General features: G+C 37.0%; 2 protein-coding genes across 6 annotated transcripts in view; one reads left to right on the forward strand and one right to left on the reverse strand.

Moving 5' to 3' along the window:
* Positions 1–1,514: 1,514 nt before the first annotated feature.
* On the reverse strand, positions 1,515–12,951 carry LOC139975957 (mitochondrial coenzyme A diphosphatase NUDT8-like). 5 transcript variants are annotated; one of them, XM_071984266.1, is made up of 6 exons: positions 12,716–12,847; positions 11,149–11,312; positions 10,153–10,698; positions 8,172–8,304; positions 7,279–7,356; positions 1,515–3,745 (listed from the first exon to the last, which is right to left on the reverse strand). In XM_071984266.1, the coding sequence occupies exons 3-6, from the start codon at positions 10,683–10,685 to the stop codon at positions 3,506–3,508; spliced, it is 984 nt and encodes a 327-aa protein (XP_071840367.1). In that variant the 5' UTR covers positions 10,686–10,698; positions 11,149–11,312; positions 12,716–12,847; the 3' UTR covers positions 1,515–3,505. The 5 variants fall into 5 exon arrangements, with proteins under 5 accessions (XP_071840367.1, XP_071840363.1, XP_071840362.1 ...); XM_071984262.1 differs by lacking the exon at positions 1,515–3,745 and adding an exon at positions 3,772–6,288 and having other exon boundaries at positions 12,828–12,951; XM_071984261.1 differs by lacking the exon at positions 1,515–3,745 and adding an exon at positions 3,772–6,288.
* Positions 12,952–17,195: 4,244 nt separating this feature from the next.
* Positions 17,196–19,122, forward strand: part of LOC139975718 (sodium-coupled monocarboxylate transporter 1-like) — a 32,942-nt gene continuing 31,015 nt past the window's right edge. Inside the window, exon 1 of the mRNA XM_071983825.1 lies at positions 17,196–17,939. Coding sequence (XP_071839926.1) covers positions 17,586–17,939 — 354 coding nt within the window. The 5' untranslated portion in view covers positions 17,196–17,585. The remainder of the gene's footprint in view (positions 17,940–19,122) is intronic.

A 19,122-nucleotide genomic window follows, 5' to 3' on the forward strand; every position in this document is an offset into this window, starting at 1 on the left:
ACAGTTGTTGGTTTGTTGATGGGGTAATTAGGTTTGCTTAACTGTCCTGCATGAACAAACAAGTCTTTTAATATTTCTTTGAAAAAACTTGGAAGCCTAGGCCCATTTATATGGATCTTGGGCACAGTTTTCTTCGTAACGGATTACGTTATCTGGTCATTATCGTTCCGTTTGCTTGTCTTGTTAGAATCGCCAATTGGTCAAGGTCCAGTCAACGCAAAACGATCAATTTAATCAAATGTTTTATTATTTAATTGAAGCCGAACATTGAGGCCGAGATGACTTTAGGTGCTTATCCAGTTTCAAATAGTGGTTAAGGGGGAATTCTTCCACTAAATTGTGTTCCTTTTCTTGCGTTTATAGAGTGGCGAGGCGTGGGGATATGAGACAGGTGTGTGTGTGTGGGGGGGGGGGGTGACACATATCTTCAGCTCTCGATATATTTATTATTACACCTTGATATTAAAGCAGCATTTTGCGTTTGGTCGCCGTTTTCTACTTTTTTGACATGTCCATCGAGTTTTTTACATATATCAATCACAAAGCAGCAAACTAAGATATTAGCCAAGTTTTTCCCTTCCAACAACGTTAATTGGCGAGTAATTAAGGATATTTGCAGATAATGAGAAAAGTGTCCACGACAATTTCCACGTTTAAAATTAATCGCATACAGTACAGTTTCCCAATCCCACTAGTTTGAATTCAACCAATCAGAGATGCAGGTTTAGTTATGAGCCGTTGCTAAAAACAGATTCAAGACTTTGCGTCAACTTGGTACAATCAGGGAGTTGTTATGGAACTCCCTGGTACAACTGCATATAGGTTGTAACACAAATCAAGCATGGTGTTTTATTACGTATTGGTCAATGACGTTCGTAGGGTTTAAATATTCATATTATGGGCGAGGTTTATTGGGATCCCAACGGAAAATATCTTGGAGAAAAACAAAGTTGAAAGTTGCAAATTTTCAACTTTTATGCCACCATTTGAAGTAAGATATAAATAGATAAGCTAGTTATGTGTGTCGTTATGGCATAGTGGAGTCAGTGAGGTTGAGAAAAATCATAGAAAAAGGACGGAAAATGCTGCTTTAAGCTTCTCCATGTATTCTCGGATCAGCCATTGTAGAGAAAAGAACATGTGTACATAGGTTTTGGGGGGTCATTCAGTTATTACAGTTCGAGGCATGAACGTATAAAGTCCTTGTTTTTCTGGTCAGGACTCTATCGCTTTTCTTTTTTTCTTTTTATTATCATTTTGGTCTAGCATGATGGATTTTGAACATAAAAAAGAACATAATGGTTAGATGTGCAAAAGTCAAACAAAGCAGTATTTGCGATACCATTTTACTGTGATCATCTTCCCGTCCCCCAACCCTATTCCCCTTACCACCTCCCCTCACCCAAGACTCTCTCACACACACCCGAGGTGAACACAGCAGTAACAAATTAAAAAGACCAACACAAAGAAAAAAAAATCGAAAAGAAAATGGAAACTAAAAAGTATCAACAAAATAATGATTGACATAAATTTTTAATTGTAAAACAAATTTAATAAATATATCTTCCATTGTATTTTTTATACTTTTTTACTTTTAAAATGAACCCAGAGCATGCCATGTGAGTAGATTGATTAGTTAATAGAAGTGTTGGTTGACTCTGAAGTTAATTCAAGGCTAACAACATGTGTTATGGTAATGTAGGCAGAGAAACAACTGTTTTTTTAATACAATTATATCATAATTTTATATTTTATATTCTTCCTTTCACTGTATACGGTATGCCACTATATCTGCTTTCCACAAATAACAAAATCTTAGCCCTAGCCCTTACTTGCAAACAAATTACAATAAGGGTATAATGGGGAGTTTGACGGGTTAATGAGGGGACATACCACCCAAGAAGCAAGCTACAGTAACATAGAGCCCAGTTCATTTCTGTTTCCATAGTAATTACTATTAATAGCAATAAGTAATGACTTTTCGTGAAAATTTGAAAGAGTAGCAAACAGAAAATGCTGCAAAACTGACATTATAAATTTTGTAAACTAACGAGAATTTTTTTTCTCATTTTTGCTGAGGGAGATGGTTGTGATATAGTATAACAGTTATAACCACTGCATGAATTGAGTTTTGTAATCCTCCAGTTTACGATTTGCTATCAATAGATTAGAAGATTACCTATGAATATGTTGTCGATGTTAGCGTCTTTCGTCCTTAAATTATATATTGTTCTTGTAACTACTTTTCTTATATTTTACTATTTCCCCTCAATGAACATGAGTTCATGTGTGGAGATTGTTTTGGAAATGGGTGACATTACTTTCATGATCCCAGGGTGGGATTTTGTTTTTGGTCCCTTTCTGTTCCTCAGAGAAACTTGAATAAATTATGTTTCTAAATGGTTATCAGGTATGAGCCTGGGGTAAAAAAAAAATCACTGAACTTTGTGGGTGATACTATACTAAACGCCGAAGGCGTCAGTCAGCACTCATTGCGACATAGTTACAGGTGGGGTTCATGGGCCTGGCTTAGGGCCCGTGGTGGGGTCCATGTGCAATGCCCCGTTTGAGGTCCAGGGGTCGAGGACCCCGGAAGCTCGGAGAAATTTGAGGTTTAAAGACACATTTTGGTGCGTATTTTATCAAGAATTTTGAATTTATTAAAACACTCAAAGCAAAGATTTCACACTAAAAATGTGCAAACTGCAGCCACATGATTAGCCTGTCGTTTTCACCCTACTTGAGTCTTTCAATCATTGCGACCCATAATGATAAATTCACTGTTCATAAATGTACACAATGGTTAGTTTAAATCTGGAATAATATTCATATTCATTTCTCCTCAGTTGCCCCTTCACTGATGATACTTGAATATTGAAAATCATGGAAAACTTAAGAAAACGTCGTTGCATTAATGTTGGGAACGTTATGAAAATTCAGAAAAAATTGCGGTATAGGCTCCAGTTTCTGTATGCTACAGTGTGTTAGGATAATAGTTTTTGTCCCGTTGCAGGTTGGATGAAAAAAACATGCGAACGACGACGTATCGACTGATAATGTAACACTGTTGTTAGAAATTCACGGAAATTGAGAATTCCGAATTCGCGGAAAAAGCTAATGTCTGGGTTATTCGGGTTTCACTAAGAGTAGGGATTAAATTGTTCTGGATTTCAGAGATTGTTGATCATAATGTCTGCAAGTTTGATTACTAATCTATGAAGATCATCCCTTTACCTTGAGTATATCGCTATAAGTTACCTTACAAATCAGTGGAGGAACACAGACTTCTGGGGCCAGAGAAACAAGCATTGGTAGATACTGAAATACATATATGAAAACATCGCTACCATTTTTGAGCAAAATTTCTTCTAGTGTTCGCAACAATTTCATATGCGGAAGGGGGGGGGGGGAGACGGTCAGAACTGATCCAAGCAGTGTTCTTTAACGATCTACAACATATCAAGCTAAATAACGTGTCTTAATTACCCTGTTAATGAGGAGAATATCAATCTTTCTTCTTGGTAGATGTATAATGCAAACCTATCTCTCCATAAGGTTGGTAATCATTTGGAAGTATTAGTTGCATTGCCTTGTCTAACATCATGGCTGACAATCCCCACACCCGGTAATCACCTCCTAGGAACACCGGTGTAGTGTATGTATAGTAGCCTCGATCAAAATAGGTATAGCCACGGTTTTCTAGGTTGCACAACTGACGGAGAGTCATGGTAAACACTGATTCAACCTGCAGAAGACAGTATAAACACCAGATTAACAAAATGATGCAGGGGGTATCGTGCAGGAGTGTCAACCTCAGATATCATTTATCTGCTTAAAAATCAGTCCATAACATTTGGAGGTTCTGTACTGTAACATAACCATGGACACGAAATACCAGTATTTACTGGTTGGTTGGTATACTGTGCAGCAGGGTTTGTGCAAGTTAAGTAATGATATACTTTACAACCAGCTACAGTGAGTCGTCCATTTATCTCAGAATAAGTTATTATAAACCATCAGATAGTCTGTTACACGTTATTTTTGGATCGCTGCCCAGAGAAGCATTACTGGAGTGCTAGCAACAACACTGGAGTGTTAGCTCAGTGGTTAACACCGAAGCCTTTCAATCATAAGGTACCCAGTTCGAGTCACTCCCAGATTAATATATGTCTTCCAGTTACAGAGTTGTTGACAATTAACAATTCATATTCATGGACGTTAAATATGAATGTGAGAGTCTGACTTCGGTCAGCTTGCGGCTTTGATAAGCCAATTAGGCTTCTTTGCGAGTTCCTGCTTGCAGGAGGATCTAATATACATACATACATACATTACTTCTATTTCAACCAGAGGGATGAAAGCCCCTAGGCCTCTTTTCCTGCTTATATGTAACGTACAAATGATTTCTCCAGTGACGAGGAGAGGAGGGGAAAGGAGAGGAAAGTTGTGCAAAAGTCAAACAAAGCAGTATTCGCGATACCATTTTCCTGTGATCATCTTCCCGTGCCCTAACCCCATCTCCTAACCCCCTCCACTCACCCCAGACTCTCTCTCACACACACCCGAGGTGTACAAAGCAGTGAACAATTAATACGAACAAAGCAAAAAACAAAACTAAAAGTAAACAAAAAAGAATCAAAAAGTATCAACAAAATAATGATTGACAAAATTTTTTAATTGTAAAATAAATTTAATAAATATATCTTCCATTGTCTATTATTTTTCACTTTTTTTTAATAACAATTGAAACCAAAGCATGTCATGTGATGAGGTAGATTAGTTAATAGAAGTTTTGGTTGACTCTGCTGTTAATTCAAGGCCAATAGGATACATGTGTTAATTGTTATGGTAAACTAAGCAAAGAAACAACTGTTTTTATAGATATAATGATAGAATCATTTTTATAAATTTATATTCTGCTTTTAACTGTATCTGCCTCTTTATCTGCTTTCCACACATTACAAAATCGGACTGATCATTTATTTAAGAGAAGTGTGCCTTATACAGTGCATCAAGTTTACTATCCAGTTCCTGGTATACATATATGGTCACCTGCTTGTGTGGTAAGGAGTGGCAACGCCTGTGAGCCAATAAATAAAGTTGATATTTATTTATGTTGTTTTCAGATTCCATAATTGATACTACTAAATACAATCCCTATAAATTAATCAACAAAGGGTCCTCGTGATCGGTTTGGCAATTTTCTATGGAAAATATCGGGAAACGTAAGAAACTTTGATATTCTGGCAACTATAGAGATTATTAACAGTAGGATGATTGATATGTGGCGTGTACTTTTCTCGAGGGTCAAATGAGAGGGGTGAAGGTGAAGGAAGGGTGTTAGGAGAAGGGTGTGAGAATATGGTAGTGAAGGGGAAGGGGTGCTGTTACCTGTCTATACAAGTTTGCAATTATATGGAAAAAATTAATATATATTTATAAAATTTGCAATACGATACTGTAATAAATTAGAATTCGAAAAAGGGAGGGCAAACAAATTACAAGAAGGATACAATGGCGAATTTTGACGGGTTAATGAGGGGATATGCCAAACAAGTAGCAAGCTAACAGGGCACCCAGTTAAAGGCTGTTTCCATGGTAATTACTATAAACAGCAATAAGTAATGACTTTTTGTGAAAATTTGAAAGAGTAGCAAACAGAAAATGCTGCAAAACTGACATCATATATTTTGTAAACTAACGAGAATTTTTTTGCTCATTTTTGCTGAGGGATATGGTTGTGATATAGTATAACAGTTATAACCACTGCATGTATTGATTTTGTAATCCTCCAGTTTACGATTTGATTTGATTAGATTATTACCTATGAATATGTTGTCGATGTTAGCCTCTTTTGTTCTTTGAATTACATATTGTTCTTGTTACTATACTTTTCTTATATTTTACTAACTAGATATTTAAAGGGGCACCTCTCAAAAATTAAAAGTGGAATTAGACAAACAATCAGAACTGATCCAAGCAGTGTTCGATCTACAACATATCAAGCTTAATTGCGTGTCTTAATTAACCCTGTTAATGAGGAGAATATTCAATTTTCTTCTTGGTAGATGTGTAAGGGAAGACTATCTCGCCATAAGGTTGGTAATCATTTGGAAGTATTAGTTGCATTGCCTTGTCTAACATCATGGCTGACAAGCCCCACACCCGGTAATCACCTCCTAGGAACACCGGTGAAGTAAAAGTATCAAAGCTCCTATCAAAATAGGTGTAACCACGGTTTTCTAGGTTGCACAACTGATGGAGAGTCATGGTAAACACTGATTCAACCTGCAGAAGACAGTATAAACACCAGATTAACTAAATGATGCAGGGGGTAGCATGCAGGAGTGTCAACCTCAGATGTCATTTATCTGCTTCAAAATCAGTTCGTCAAATTTTTATACATGTAGTGTTATATATCCATGGAGTCAAAATACTAGTATTTAGTTTATTGTCCAATAAACGATACAGTGAGGGCAGGGCAGGGCATGGCAGGGGAGGTGAGGGCAGGGTAGGGGAGGGCAGTGGAGGGGGAGGGCAGGGAAGGGTGAGGTGAGGACAGAAAGAAATTCTCTCCTAAGGAGGTTCAGTTACAACTACGATAGGAATGTTAAGAACCATTTGTTAAGAAACAAGTCACATAATCACATATTACAGACCACATACTACAATCCATTTCCTGAGTGGTGAAGGGGTCATAAATCCAGAGTAAAATATCATTTTAAAGCAATGATAGCCAGAGTTGGAAACAAGATATTGAGAAGGGGTTTCAAACTAGCAGCAGGGTGGAATACAATGCTCTGTTTGATTCTGGTGTGATTTAGTCTATCACCAAGATATCTCCAAAGTGAAGTTGCTCAGGGACAGACCCCATACAAAGCTGTACCTAAGTTTGTGTCTGTTTATCAAATCTGCCCAATTTACACTTTTGTGAATATCAAATATCTACATTCTCATGTTAGAGCTTAAAGATAAAATCATGCTTTTAACCCCTCAGTGACCCAAGACCGCCTTCTTAAGCGAAAGTACGGTGCTTACTTCAAGCCTGAAAATACCTTCAAAATCTACAGAAACCTATTTTCCTACGACTGAGGATTTCTGCGTCAAAAGCAGAAATAACACACTGCAAAAAGAGCAAAAACAATTTTGCTGGATGGAAGAAGAAAGAATGTTTGGACAAGGACAATTTTTTAAACAAATTCTTTGTAATGTTTTCACATGAAAATACTTGTTTACAAAAAAAGAAAAAGGGAGTGTGCTCAGATTAGAGACACTTACCTCGTCGGGGTTCTTTCGTATCTCCAGAGACTCGAAGTGACCGATAAATCCCAGGATCCCATACACCAAATGCTGAGACTAGTGGAAATAAAGGAAGATGAATAAGAAAACTGATCAAATTGCAACACACTTTTGGAAACCGAGCGGCTCGTCGATTGAATTTGAAACGACATTCCTTCGGCATCTTGCTGTGTCTAGTCACATGTATATCCATTTGTAGCAAACCTGCTTATTAACACTGCTCATCAAAACAATTTAAAGAACTGAATAGTCTAACTAGACAGAGCCAGGATTTTTAAATCTGTCGTGTGTGATTGATGAGGGTATCCACGGGGAGAGGAAGTAGATAACTTGTTGCTAGTACTAGTGATTCCCCACGCCCCCCCCACCCCCAACCCCTCATGCAGACCCCGAGAAGACAAAACCCAGTACTTATGATACAAAACATTACCTGACGATAGAAAGAACATTTAAACACCGTTTTCCATTTTTATGTACAGTATTTTCGTTCTAAAACACCTCTCAGATTTGTATTTCTTCATCTAGCAGATATCTCACTTTACCCAGGTTGGACGTTGTGCAGGAAAGGCAGGTAGGGTGCACAAACCTATCGTAATGTCTTAAGAGCCCACATTTCTGATCAGTGCATAACTGGTGCCAATATTTGTTTGCAGGCCAGATGGAAATCGATTACGGGGCAGATCTGAACCCCAGGCCACCCACGCATTTACGGCAAAATTTCATAGTTCCTGGAATGATCTTGTTGTGCATAAGGCTTTTTGTGGTTTCATGTAAAAAAATTAATTATTCCCTGGAATTGTATGAAAAGTTGTGAAACCAACAGATTGTGGCAAATTGAAGACAAAAATGTGGCTTTGAAGCCATCCACTCACATTGTCCATCACAGGAGTAATTTCTCCCCAGACATCAGCACAGGATGCAGGTATGCCTAGTTCTTCCTCGGTCTCTCGTAATGCTGTGTGAGTAACATCCACGTCAGATGGGTCCATTCTGCCGCCAGGGAAACTGTGTCAAAGCCAGAGAGATTGTAGGTTATCTTTAGGATGGTAGCTTTATACTTTATGGGGAGGGACAACGGTTGGTGGGGTGGGGGGTTAGGAGGGATGAGAAAGCAATTTACAGAGGTTGTAACAAACTTCGCTGAGGCTGAAGACAAAAGGTACAGTATATGCATATATATTGCAAGTTTCAAAATCCAGTGTTTTACAAATTTTCTTTTTGTTCCATTTCACATCTAGAGCTAATCTGCAGACCAGTTATTATGACTACTGATTTTTTAAATTGTTAATTTAATGCTAAACAGTATTTCACTTCAAATTTGCCAGAAAGCCCCAGATGGTCATGAAACATGTTAAAATTATTTTACTGTTGACTACTGCACATACTGTACAGTATTCAGTGAGAATATTTAGTTTTTACACATTTCGATACAGGACTAGTTTCTTGCAGGATTTTATCTGTGGGAGTATTCCCCTTTGATGATCTAGACTTATTTAAAGGTCTTCTGTATACATACCTACTTCCAAAATATGCTAGAACATGAGATAATGGTCACTCATCTTTTAAAGTTCTTCAATAGCATTACACCACTAAGTGTGTACTGTACACTCAAAGCATTTGGCTACACTATGAGACATTTGATTTGTTTACCTGTGACACTCATGAAAGTCTAGATATAAACTGTAAGGTCAAAATGACAGGAAAACACTTTCGAAAAGTTCTGACAGGTTTTTATCCGGCTAAAAATTTGGAGACAACACTGTAGCGTTGTTTTAGTTTTGTTATAGCGCCACCAATCTGAGATCCAATAATTATAATAGATGATTGTCATCTAGCGTGAGTATTTATGTTTCTTTTCTGCTAAAGTTGGACACAATTGTGACAGTAGTCCAGTCTATTACTACTATTACTACTGCTGTTGGCAGTAGCTTTTTTTTGTACAGTGCATTGTCATCATTAGCAATAAACGGTTGACATTTACGATGTTCACAACGACAGCAACAGAGTCTGTGTTTCATAAGTCTTGAGTCTACAACACTATGACCATTAAGGGTTGTCCAAATAGCAAAGTTGGTTGTCTGAGAGGGAATTAATGTATCCTGGAAGGAATGACTAAGCACTGTCTGTCAGTCTGTCTGTCTGTCAGGTTCGAGGACAGATCACACTTAAGCAAACCTTCAACTTCTGGAATTCACAATGACAGCAACAGAGTTTATGTTATTCTTCTATGTCTGGAGTCTATGTACACTCTTCAACTTCTGTGTATACACTGAGATCAGTATACAAACACTGTAAATTTTTTTAACTAACATTTGTGAAACAAAAAATGCATAGCCATATTGTGATCCTATAGGATCAGGGGGGTAGGAAGCTTCCAAAAAGTGGGGGGGCACAACATCAGAGGGGCACATTCTCATTCCACAACCACCACTCGTTATGCTTTAAACCGATACACACCAGCCATATCACTTAAATATATATATGATGTGTTAGTATGCTATCAACACTATTATGGTGCACTGCAACGATGATTTCTTTTTTTTTATTTATTGAGATTGTTTATTGTTAACCGTGCTACAAAAAGATATGTGATACCATTTTAAAAATAGCATGTACAGACTAAAAATAAATAAATGAAATATTAAAATTAACAAAAGCTTAAGATACCCAAAGACAGTTCTTCATCAAAGGGGCACATTTTAATTGCCAGTAAGGCACATTTGCTAATTTGGAAAAAAGTGGGGGGGGCACATGACTCCAGTGCCCCCCCGGCTCCTACCCCCCTGTATAGGATGATTTCAATGCACAATCTTGTGAGCGAAAAAGCTAGTTGAAGACGGAACTAAATCTCACCTGACCTGTCCCCTGTGACTGGTGAGTTTCGAGGACCTTAAGGTGAACAGGACGGACGGTTCTTCGTTCACTAAACAAAATGGCATGAACACGGCAGATTTGCTCGCTGATTTATCCTTGTCAGCTTTTCTGATTATTCTTGGAGCAGTTTTGCGAAAGTCTGCCTCCGTTAGTCTTGCGATGATTTCCTTACGACTCTTGGTGAAGATATCCGTCGAGATCTTCAGCGGTAAAGATTCCAGATTTGAGAATGACTTTCTGTCGTTGATTGAAACGTTACTTGAAGACACGGGAGGACATGTATGGAGGCCCCTGGAGGGAAGTAATAGCTGAGATGGATGGTGAGGGCTAGGGGGATTATCCTCTGTTATGCCTCTGACATATCTTGTACCACAAACAGCATCCTCTCTACTGACGGCATGGATCAACGATCTTTGTCCTGTTGTAGATATCGCGCTGCTCCATGGAGACAGATGTAGGCAAAGTAGATGCCTGTTACTATTAAGAGAAGCGGCAAACTTCACTGTCGTCATCTTGGGTCAAAGGCTACAAGGGTGTAATAAGAAACAAGGATTGAGCATTGCATTTTAGACTACAACTTCTTGCAAGTTTACTAGATGTACCTACCCTCTACTTCTGAAGTTCTTAAGATAGTGAAATTGTCCAAAGTTCGACACTCAGACAGTTCTACAATGGATTTTCAATATTAATTTTACAGCAAGTATTGAAAGACTGGCCAAATTCTGTTCTCAAAATTCCATTGCTACATAATTGCTGGATATTTTTCAAATTAACAAATGCACAGACACACATTCACACGCACACAGACACACACAGACACACATTTATTTCCAAAGCTTGTTTCTCCATTTTTGTCCAAAATAGTTTTTCAATGGAAGTAAACTTGACACACTACATTGATTGGCAAACCTTCTTACAAGAATCATAAATCTAATAAAATGTGTTTTTTTTCATTTCCCCTAAATTGATACCTACAGTTGTTTTAACATATATATACATTGATGTAGAGCTGGACATCTTTTGTGAATCTTCTCGTAAGTTGATCTCAATATCAGTTTGGAAATTCGCTTCTCAAATCGAAAGTAGTTCTCGGTACGGGGCGAAATTTTTAGCTCCTGGTACAGTAGTTATATTGATTCCTGTAATTAAAAACAAATAATAAGAGATAAACAGTGGGTATGAAGTGTTCTGTACACTGTATAAAACTATATGGTTTTAAAGAGGGCCTATATCCACCACCTCACTCATTATTCCCCTTGTGAAGTTGGATTTGTAGTTAATTGAATATTACACAGTTTCTGTGATTTATACATATATCATTTGAAAAACCTGGTACTAACAAAAATACTCACTAAATTAAACAAATATGGATCTATACTGCTCTTGTCTTTTTAGTAAGAATGCTAATTATGTTCAAATTGAAGGGCTACAAATGGATATACTGATGTAATTAATTAGCATCTCTGGTACAGAATTCAAACAAACATTTTTAGTGTTTAACGTATAGATGTCCTGGGCTGGCATGGTCCAGGAGCATAAACTTGTTTACTCTTACAGGAGAGTAGCATTAAGGACTAGTTATAGTACACTATGCTTATCATAAACTTAAGAAGATTGTTGTGTGGGTGGCTTGAACAGTCACGAGGATCCGTCATATGATGAACCAATTTGAGATACCTTCTCAGACAGAAACCTTCTGTAGCCTTGTGTAGGAATAGCCTCTTGCACTAACACCGTTCGGTACTGATAACATGGATGCACATAAACTGGACATAACTAGCCTAGGTTATGCTTAAGTTATGTCATCGATATATGAACATGTAGGAGAACTCCAACTAACACAACTAACTACTAAATCTGAAGAAAAAACTTACGTAAGACATAATCTAAGTTAAGAATTACATGAATTGGCCTATATGTCTATGTGTCGTTCTACTCTTGAATATGCAGCTCAGTTTTGGGACCCTTATAAGGTCTCAGACCAAGATAAAATAGAAAAAATTCAAAGGAAGGCAGCACGTTTTGTAACTTGTGATTTCCATAGGCAATCCAGCGTCACTGAGATCTTGAAGACTTGAAGTGGGAACCCCTCACAGAAAGAAGGAAAAGGGCTCTTTGCTCAGACTTATGCACTTTTACCAAATTATTAATGGCCTAATTGCAGTCCCAAACGAGACTAATCCCTTCTTGAAACCAGGGAGGCGTGGCCGCCATACACAAATTCCACATAATCATCGTGCTTTTCAGTATAGTTTCTATCCTAGGACTATAAAAGAGTCTGGAACACCAACATCCTAGTTTTGATACCCGAGAGGGGTTTTTAACGAGTACCTAACAGAAGCAGAAGAAATAAGACAGGCCTAAGTGTACTTCATGCATTAATTCATCTTTCGCAAAACTGATTCCAAGGCTATGCTAAGCCTGTGATAACGAGCTACTGTACAGACTATGTAGTTAAGGTCTAGGCTATGGGCTTATGCTAATTCCTGCACTCGGTGGTTTTCCAGAGCAACAATGGAACACCTGAGGTACGGAGGATTACCTTCAGGCTTCACAGTAACTACAATCGAGATAAATAACTTATTCAAAATTATAGCAAAGGGTCACATTCGAATTTCTTGGGTCCGAGCCGTTGTAACTGTAACGTTACTTACCTACACAGCAGTTCTACAGCTAGGCTTGTGCAGTTTTCATAAACGGCGTGCGCGTATTCGTAAAGATACAAGTTGACCTTTGACCATTGTTGTAAACATTAAACCAATCCGTTGATCGTTTGTGGGTGGAGTTAAAATAAGGCTGAGTATCACTGGAACAAGGCAATGGAAGTAGGGGTGAGAGAGAGGGGGGGGGGAACGTTCACTTCTAGATTTTGAATTCTACAGTAATAAACGGTTATTTACATAGATATGGCTCAATACGGTCGATAATTTTCGACTGAAAAGGCCAACTAATTGATTTTTTCCGTCACCCACCGCATATGTACCTCCCCCTTAACTCTTGCTACTGCTAAATCGTTTTGAAATGATGCGGTAATTTTAGCAAAGCAATGAAATAAATACCTTAATACAGACATTTGATTGACAAAAGAGTAAATATTATCTTCGAGTTAGGAATTCAAATAAAACAGTTAACTTTTCCTCAGCTAAATGTTCTCACCTTAACGTATTCTATCCGATAAATAACTGAGAGATCAGCATTGTGTAGTACAGAGAATGATATGATGCATGCCAAGACCACAACGACAACCAAAAGAACATAAGGTTAATTGATTTGCCATGAACTCATTGCGGTTTGTCTCCTTGAACACATTTATCACCCACATGAGATTCCTTCCTTTTATGACACCCCTCCCCCCCCCCCCCCTTACACAACATGTTCTCGTCCGGCGCCAATTCCTGACTGTTTGCGTGCGTCGCTGAATTATTACTTTGATATGACTGACACAGCTTCATTTGTTGTTGTCGTTGCTTCTGTGTTCCTTTGACAAGCATAGCCCTCTGCGCTATCGTCCCTCCCCACCCAACCACCCTTCCCCGCGAGATTCTCCACCGTTCCTCACCATTCTTAATGAAATTCCACACATATCTGGAAAGCTTATCAGGTTTTTCTGCATGTGGTGTACGGAGTAACTGAAAAAAATCCTTCATCTAATGCTCATCATCATATTTGATTTAACTTATTAAAATGTAAATCTCAGTTAGTATATATAATTCAATATGCACTAACCTATGTGCAAAATCCGACTTGACAAAACCATTTCTACCAATAACATGAGTAAGTTGACCAAATAAAGTTAAATAAACGAACGTGTTATTCCAGACTGTTAAGCAAATGTTGGTACTTCAACACAGCAGAATCTGTCTGCATTGACAGTAAGGTTAAAATCAAACATTGTTCATTCAAAGAACAACCAGAACTCACTAAATATTTCTTCATAACAATGATAGGTTCAACTGTCGGTCTTCTGTTGAAATAAAGGCTTATACAGATTACTTGCATAATCCCTTTCTGAGAATACAAAATACACAGGCACTTTAAATTAGTTTCGTCCTTAAAGCTTCAAAGGGTTAACAAGATTACCAACTCAGTACAAACACTAACATTCATGGGAAGTAAGTGTCCGTGGGACCAGCTTAGGCTTTAGAAAGTAAGTTTATCCACATGGACAGGGATGTATGCTGAGCAAGAGTAAAATTCTACCGAAAGAAAAAAATGCATTTAACATTAAATCCATGTTTCATACATTGTTACCTAACCGCAGATAAAGTAAGAATCACAGTCACCCGTGTTCCTCCCTCCAGAAGAAAAAAATCGTTAGAGTTGGTTATTTCTCCCAGTATAATCTCAATGCTTACCGGTGAAGGAATATCGATATGATTTCCAAACTATCCGTTAGCAGTGTAAAGACGAAGTAAATTTATTTGTTTAAAAGTTTTCATAAATGTTCCATGTTTTATAAAGGTCATAAACGGTCGAACTTGAGGCGACACAACCCTCAAAATGAGAAATCATAAGAGTGTTATGCCCTCTACTGTCAAGTGACACCTTTACAACGAATTGAAAACTTGAAAGGACAAAGGGTATTGAATCCAAGGCGTGCTCTGTCGTTTATACGAAGTTAAAAATAACATGTTTTGGTTCAATTATTAGAATTTACAAAACAATAGATTAAATGTAAACATTTAGGTCTGTACTGAGGAGCCTACGTCATCATCAACTTAGCCTTAAAGGAGCAGTCAATAGGTTAAGCATAATATAAAGCTGGATATCTTAACAACTTAACACCTTAACATCCTAACATAATAAACATGACTAGCATGTTTCCATTGTCTTTGACTATAACATATCAATGGTACCAAACATTTGCCTTACGCCCTCCTTTTATTAAGCCTAATGTCGCTATATGATTTTGTTGACCTAAATTGACAAGCTATGTTCTCAGATACCTTGTCTTTTTTTTCTTTCTCAAACGGTCATGTGTATATTATATCCTATTACTGGATCGCTGCAAATGTAGCAAAAACAGAACAGTTTTAATTTATATACTTTTCAAATTTAGCGTATACGAATATTTATTATAAGTAAAATATTATATACAATTTCATATTCATATCACCATATATTGGTATATCAATCATGACAAGTTTTTCCAAAAATAACATGGAATAACATAATATATTTTAATATTTGTCATTTTACATTTGTGTTGAATTGAGGTTATCTGTAAGGGTCAGGTGTTTCACGTTAAGAGTGTATAAGTTTGTATTTCGAAGTATAACACAAACAGCCGTAAATTTTCTCCACATCAACAATAATGTTGAACTTTGCTCCGTTTTTGTCACATGTCATCCATAGTCTGGTCTTCTATTCAACGTGATGATGTACACTTTAAAGGTGCAGTCTCTTCAAGCATAGTCACGTGACATCCTTGGGTGAAGTAACGTGAAACTCTCATTAATGAAAGAGATACGAAACAAGTTACACCCTTATAAAATGCGTTCCACTTCATCGACCACCTAATTAACGATCCCCCAAAATGTGACGCTGTTTCCCAAAATATATTTTTGTTTAATATTTGGAAAATATACAAATATGAATGAATAACATACTTGTAATGCAACTCAAATACTCCCAAATAACAGCAGGGCACCAATGAGAAGAAAAATTCATAGTTAATGAACTATACGAATTAAACTGATTCTGTACTTTAGTTTGTTTATGACATCATATTTATCATTGATTCTTTTTTTAATTTTTCACTTGAATGTTATATAGTTGAGAGAATATTAAATACATTTAAAGTGCTATAAAGCAATAAAAGGTTCTCAAAAATCACAGAGTTTTCGCATTTTATAAACAAGAATAACAAAATGTCCGTTTAAACGTTATGCTATAACACCACTTATTAATATTCATATTTCCTACATTTAATTGAACATTGAAAATGTTTTTCTTTCTAGATGAATGCAGTAATACTTGTTGTTTAAATATAATGAAAGTTTTGTTCTGAAAGTTTGTTCACTCCTTCCAAAGTGTTACAATTTTACCGTGGAGTTGCCCAGTATTCATTAAAAAAGGTCCTAATTGTAATAAATGCAGTCGCAAAGTTATGCCAGAGCACCTATAGCGGAAAGGAGTTAATATTATCGTAGGAAGGTATTTTAAGTTAAGTTTTAAAAAAATATATTTTGGGATGTATTTCATTGCCATAAACATATTTTCAGTTCCGCGGGAGAAACCCCATAACTCACTGGTTTGGGTATTTACGAGCGACGATATTTACCTGTCTCCTACAACACTAACGCACTGGAAATGTGCGTTAGTGTTGTAGGAGACAGGTAAGAGAGGAGTGAAGTAAATCCTCTTCTTCCCCACCCCCACCCCCGTCCTCTCCCCTACCCCGTCCCTAGCAGGAACATCCCCATACATGCATGTTTTTTATACAGCTTCAAATTTCATAAACTGATTATGCCCTTTCCTTAATTAGCAGTAAATGTTTTCCTGTATTGATTCTCCATATATGTCTGTTTTGAGTAATTTCTTTTATCAGCATTATTTTTTATTAATTAGTACTTAAGACACTCAAAGACCAGGAATATAGAAAAACAAAATTCATATTCGCAATCGGCACTTCCGAAAGTACTTGCATGCCACGTTTCAGGTTAGTCCGAAAATTTGATTCATGAAACTCTAAAAATTTGTTTTTTTTTAAACAGCAATTCCCATGTCTAATTGTACAAAATGCAAGATAAAATATGATGTTTAGTTACCATTGATTTTATGAAAAAATGCAGAAATATTATTATCTTGCCGTTAGAATTTTGAGAGTCAAATCCTCATGGTACAACAAAATATCATTATTATCTCCTCTTTAATGTCCTTACACCAGACGACCTCGCCGCTTTAAATCTAAAAGGTTTTGACAACCCCAAGTAGACAGGCTGTATGAAGAACCATTAAATACCATCGAATTTATCAAAGGTAACTCTATATAACCAACAGGTACTGATCAAGTGGCAACATACTTCATACCAAAGGCGGTGTATTTGATTTCCGGCGTTGATAGAGGAATACTGTTTTAAAACTGTAGATTATCTTATCAGTGGATCTTATGGTATCGTCAATGATAATGCCATAATGATTTTATCTTGTTTGGGAATCTTTACAATTCATCTTAGGGGTAAATAACGAAAGACCTATAAAACGTTATGTCTTTCTTTATCATTTATTTCCCCTATAAAATACCGTCCACAATACAACGACCCACCTAATAAAGTCAACACGTTTCAATTCATATATGCCCTCCATAACAGTTTATAAAGGGTTTGTGCACTCGATCGGAGAACGTTGCAGCTATAGGAGTTCATTTTTGCAAATCGCGTCTTATTTCGGTTTATTACTCAAACTTCAAAATGGCGGAAGAAGATGGTGGCGTTGGAACATTTCATACACTCGACTACGTTGTGTTATCTCTCTGTCTTGCGATCTCAGCAGGTATCGGAGTATACCATGCCTTTGCAGGGGGTCGACAGAGGACGGCGGAGGAGTTTCTCCTCGCTGATCGAAATATGCATCCATTCCCCGTAGCGGTTTCTCTACTTGCTAGTTTCATCTCGGCTGTTACGATGCTAGGAGCCCCAGCCGAAACCTACGTCCATGGAATTATGTACTTTCTGTTCGGGCTGGCATATTGCTGTGTAGGACTTTGGACAGCAAGGGTGTTTATCCCAACATTTTATGAATACAAAATAACGAGCGTAAACGAGGTAGGTATTACGTTATTGTTATTTTCTCACATTAAGAAAAATATCATATCAGATGGGGTCAGAGGGGATGGAACCTTCGCCCCTCCCCCGACCACATTGAAAAGTGGGGGGGGGGGGTTATGTGTCTCTCTCCTTACTCCTTCGACTGATGATGCATGCTACATCAGTGCTAATTTATTCATCTGAATCCATTGTAAGAGCAAAAGGATTGTCAGGAAATCAAATGATAAACTGCTCATTTCATATACTTCATGAACTTCTAAGTTTCCTTATTTTATTTTTTCTCTCGAAATTTCAGGGAAAAAAAGTAGAAATTTGGCCATACAACGAAAATTTGTCGCAAATTTCACAAATGTCTTCATTGAAGGTTCACTATAGACATATATGGTGTATCAACATTGAATTAGCTAAGTTAACATTTTGCTTTGAAATTAACAAATTTTCAAGATTGTTATTAATTAACATATTACTCTGAAAATGACCCTTTAAAACCTCTATACCATTGACAATCAATCAAAACAAAGGAGTATCAAGTTTAAATCAATCAATCACCATCCTAATTATTTGGCCTGCACAGCACAGCACTCAAAATGACTGGTACATGTTAAACCCTGACAACAGCCCCTAACGAAACCATATCATACGTTCTCAAGTCATTTTCGATTTTAGCAGAATTGTACAACTGAAAAGCTTGAATTTCCTTCCATTTAATTCAGTCCCAATTGGCATAAAAGAGATCTAAATTGTAAAGCAATCAGGGGCCTAGCTATATTTCTCTATTTAGAGTGCCCACCATGGTGTTCCTGGGAGTGGGGGGGGGGTGAGGGTGAGCGGACGGCAGTACTGAGGATTTGCAATTGGTACCAACGTTATTTAAAGATTGAAAGAAGAGGGAGCGAACGTTAGACCATTCTTTGATCAGGGCCTTAACGTTTTGGACTTTATATCCCTATTTTCTAATCTATTAAAATATCTGTATATCTGTATGTATATCTATATGTATATCTATATGTATATCTATATCTATATGTATATGTATATGTTTATGTATATGTATATGTATATGTACATCTATATCTTTATCTATATCTATATCTATATCTATATCTATATCTATATCTTTATCTTTATCTTTATCTATATCTTTATCTATATCTATATCTACATCTACATCTACATCTAC

The sequence above is a fragment of the Apostichopus japonicus genome, chromosome 11, assembly GCF_037975245.1.
Source record: "Apostichopus japonicus isolate 1M-3 chromosome 11, ASM3797524v1, whole genome shotgun sequence".
Taxonomy (NCBI): Eukaryota; Metazoa; Echinodermata; class Holothuroidea; order Aspidochirotida; family Stichopodidae; genus Apostichopus; species Apostichopus japonicus.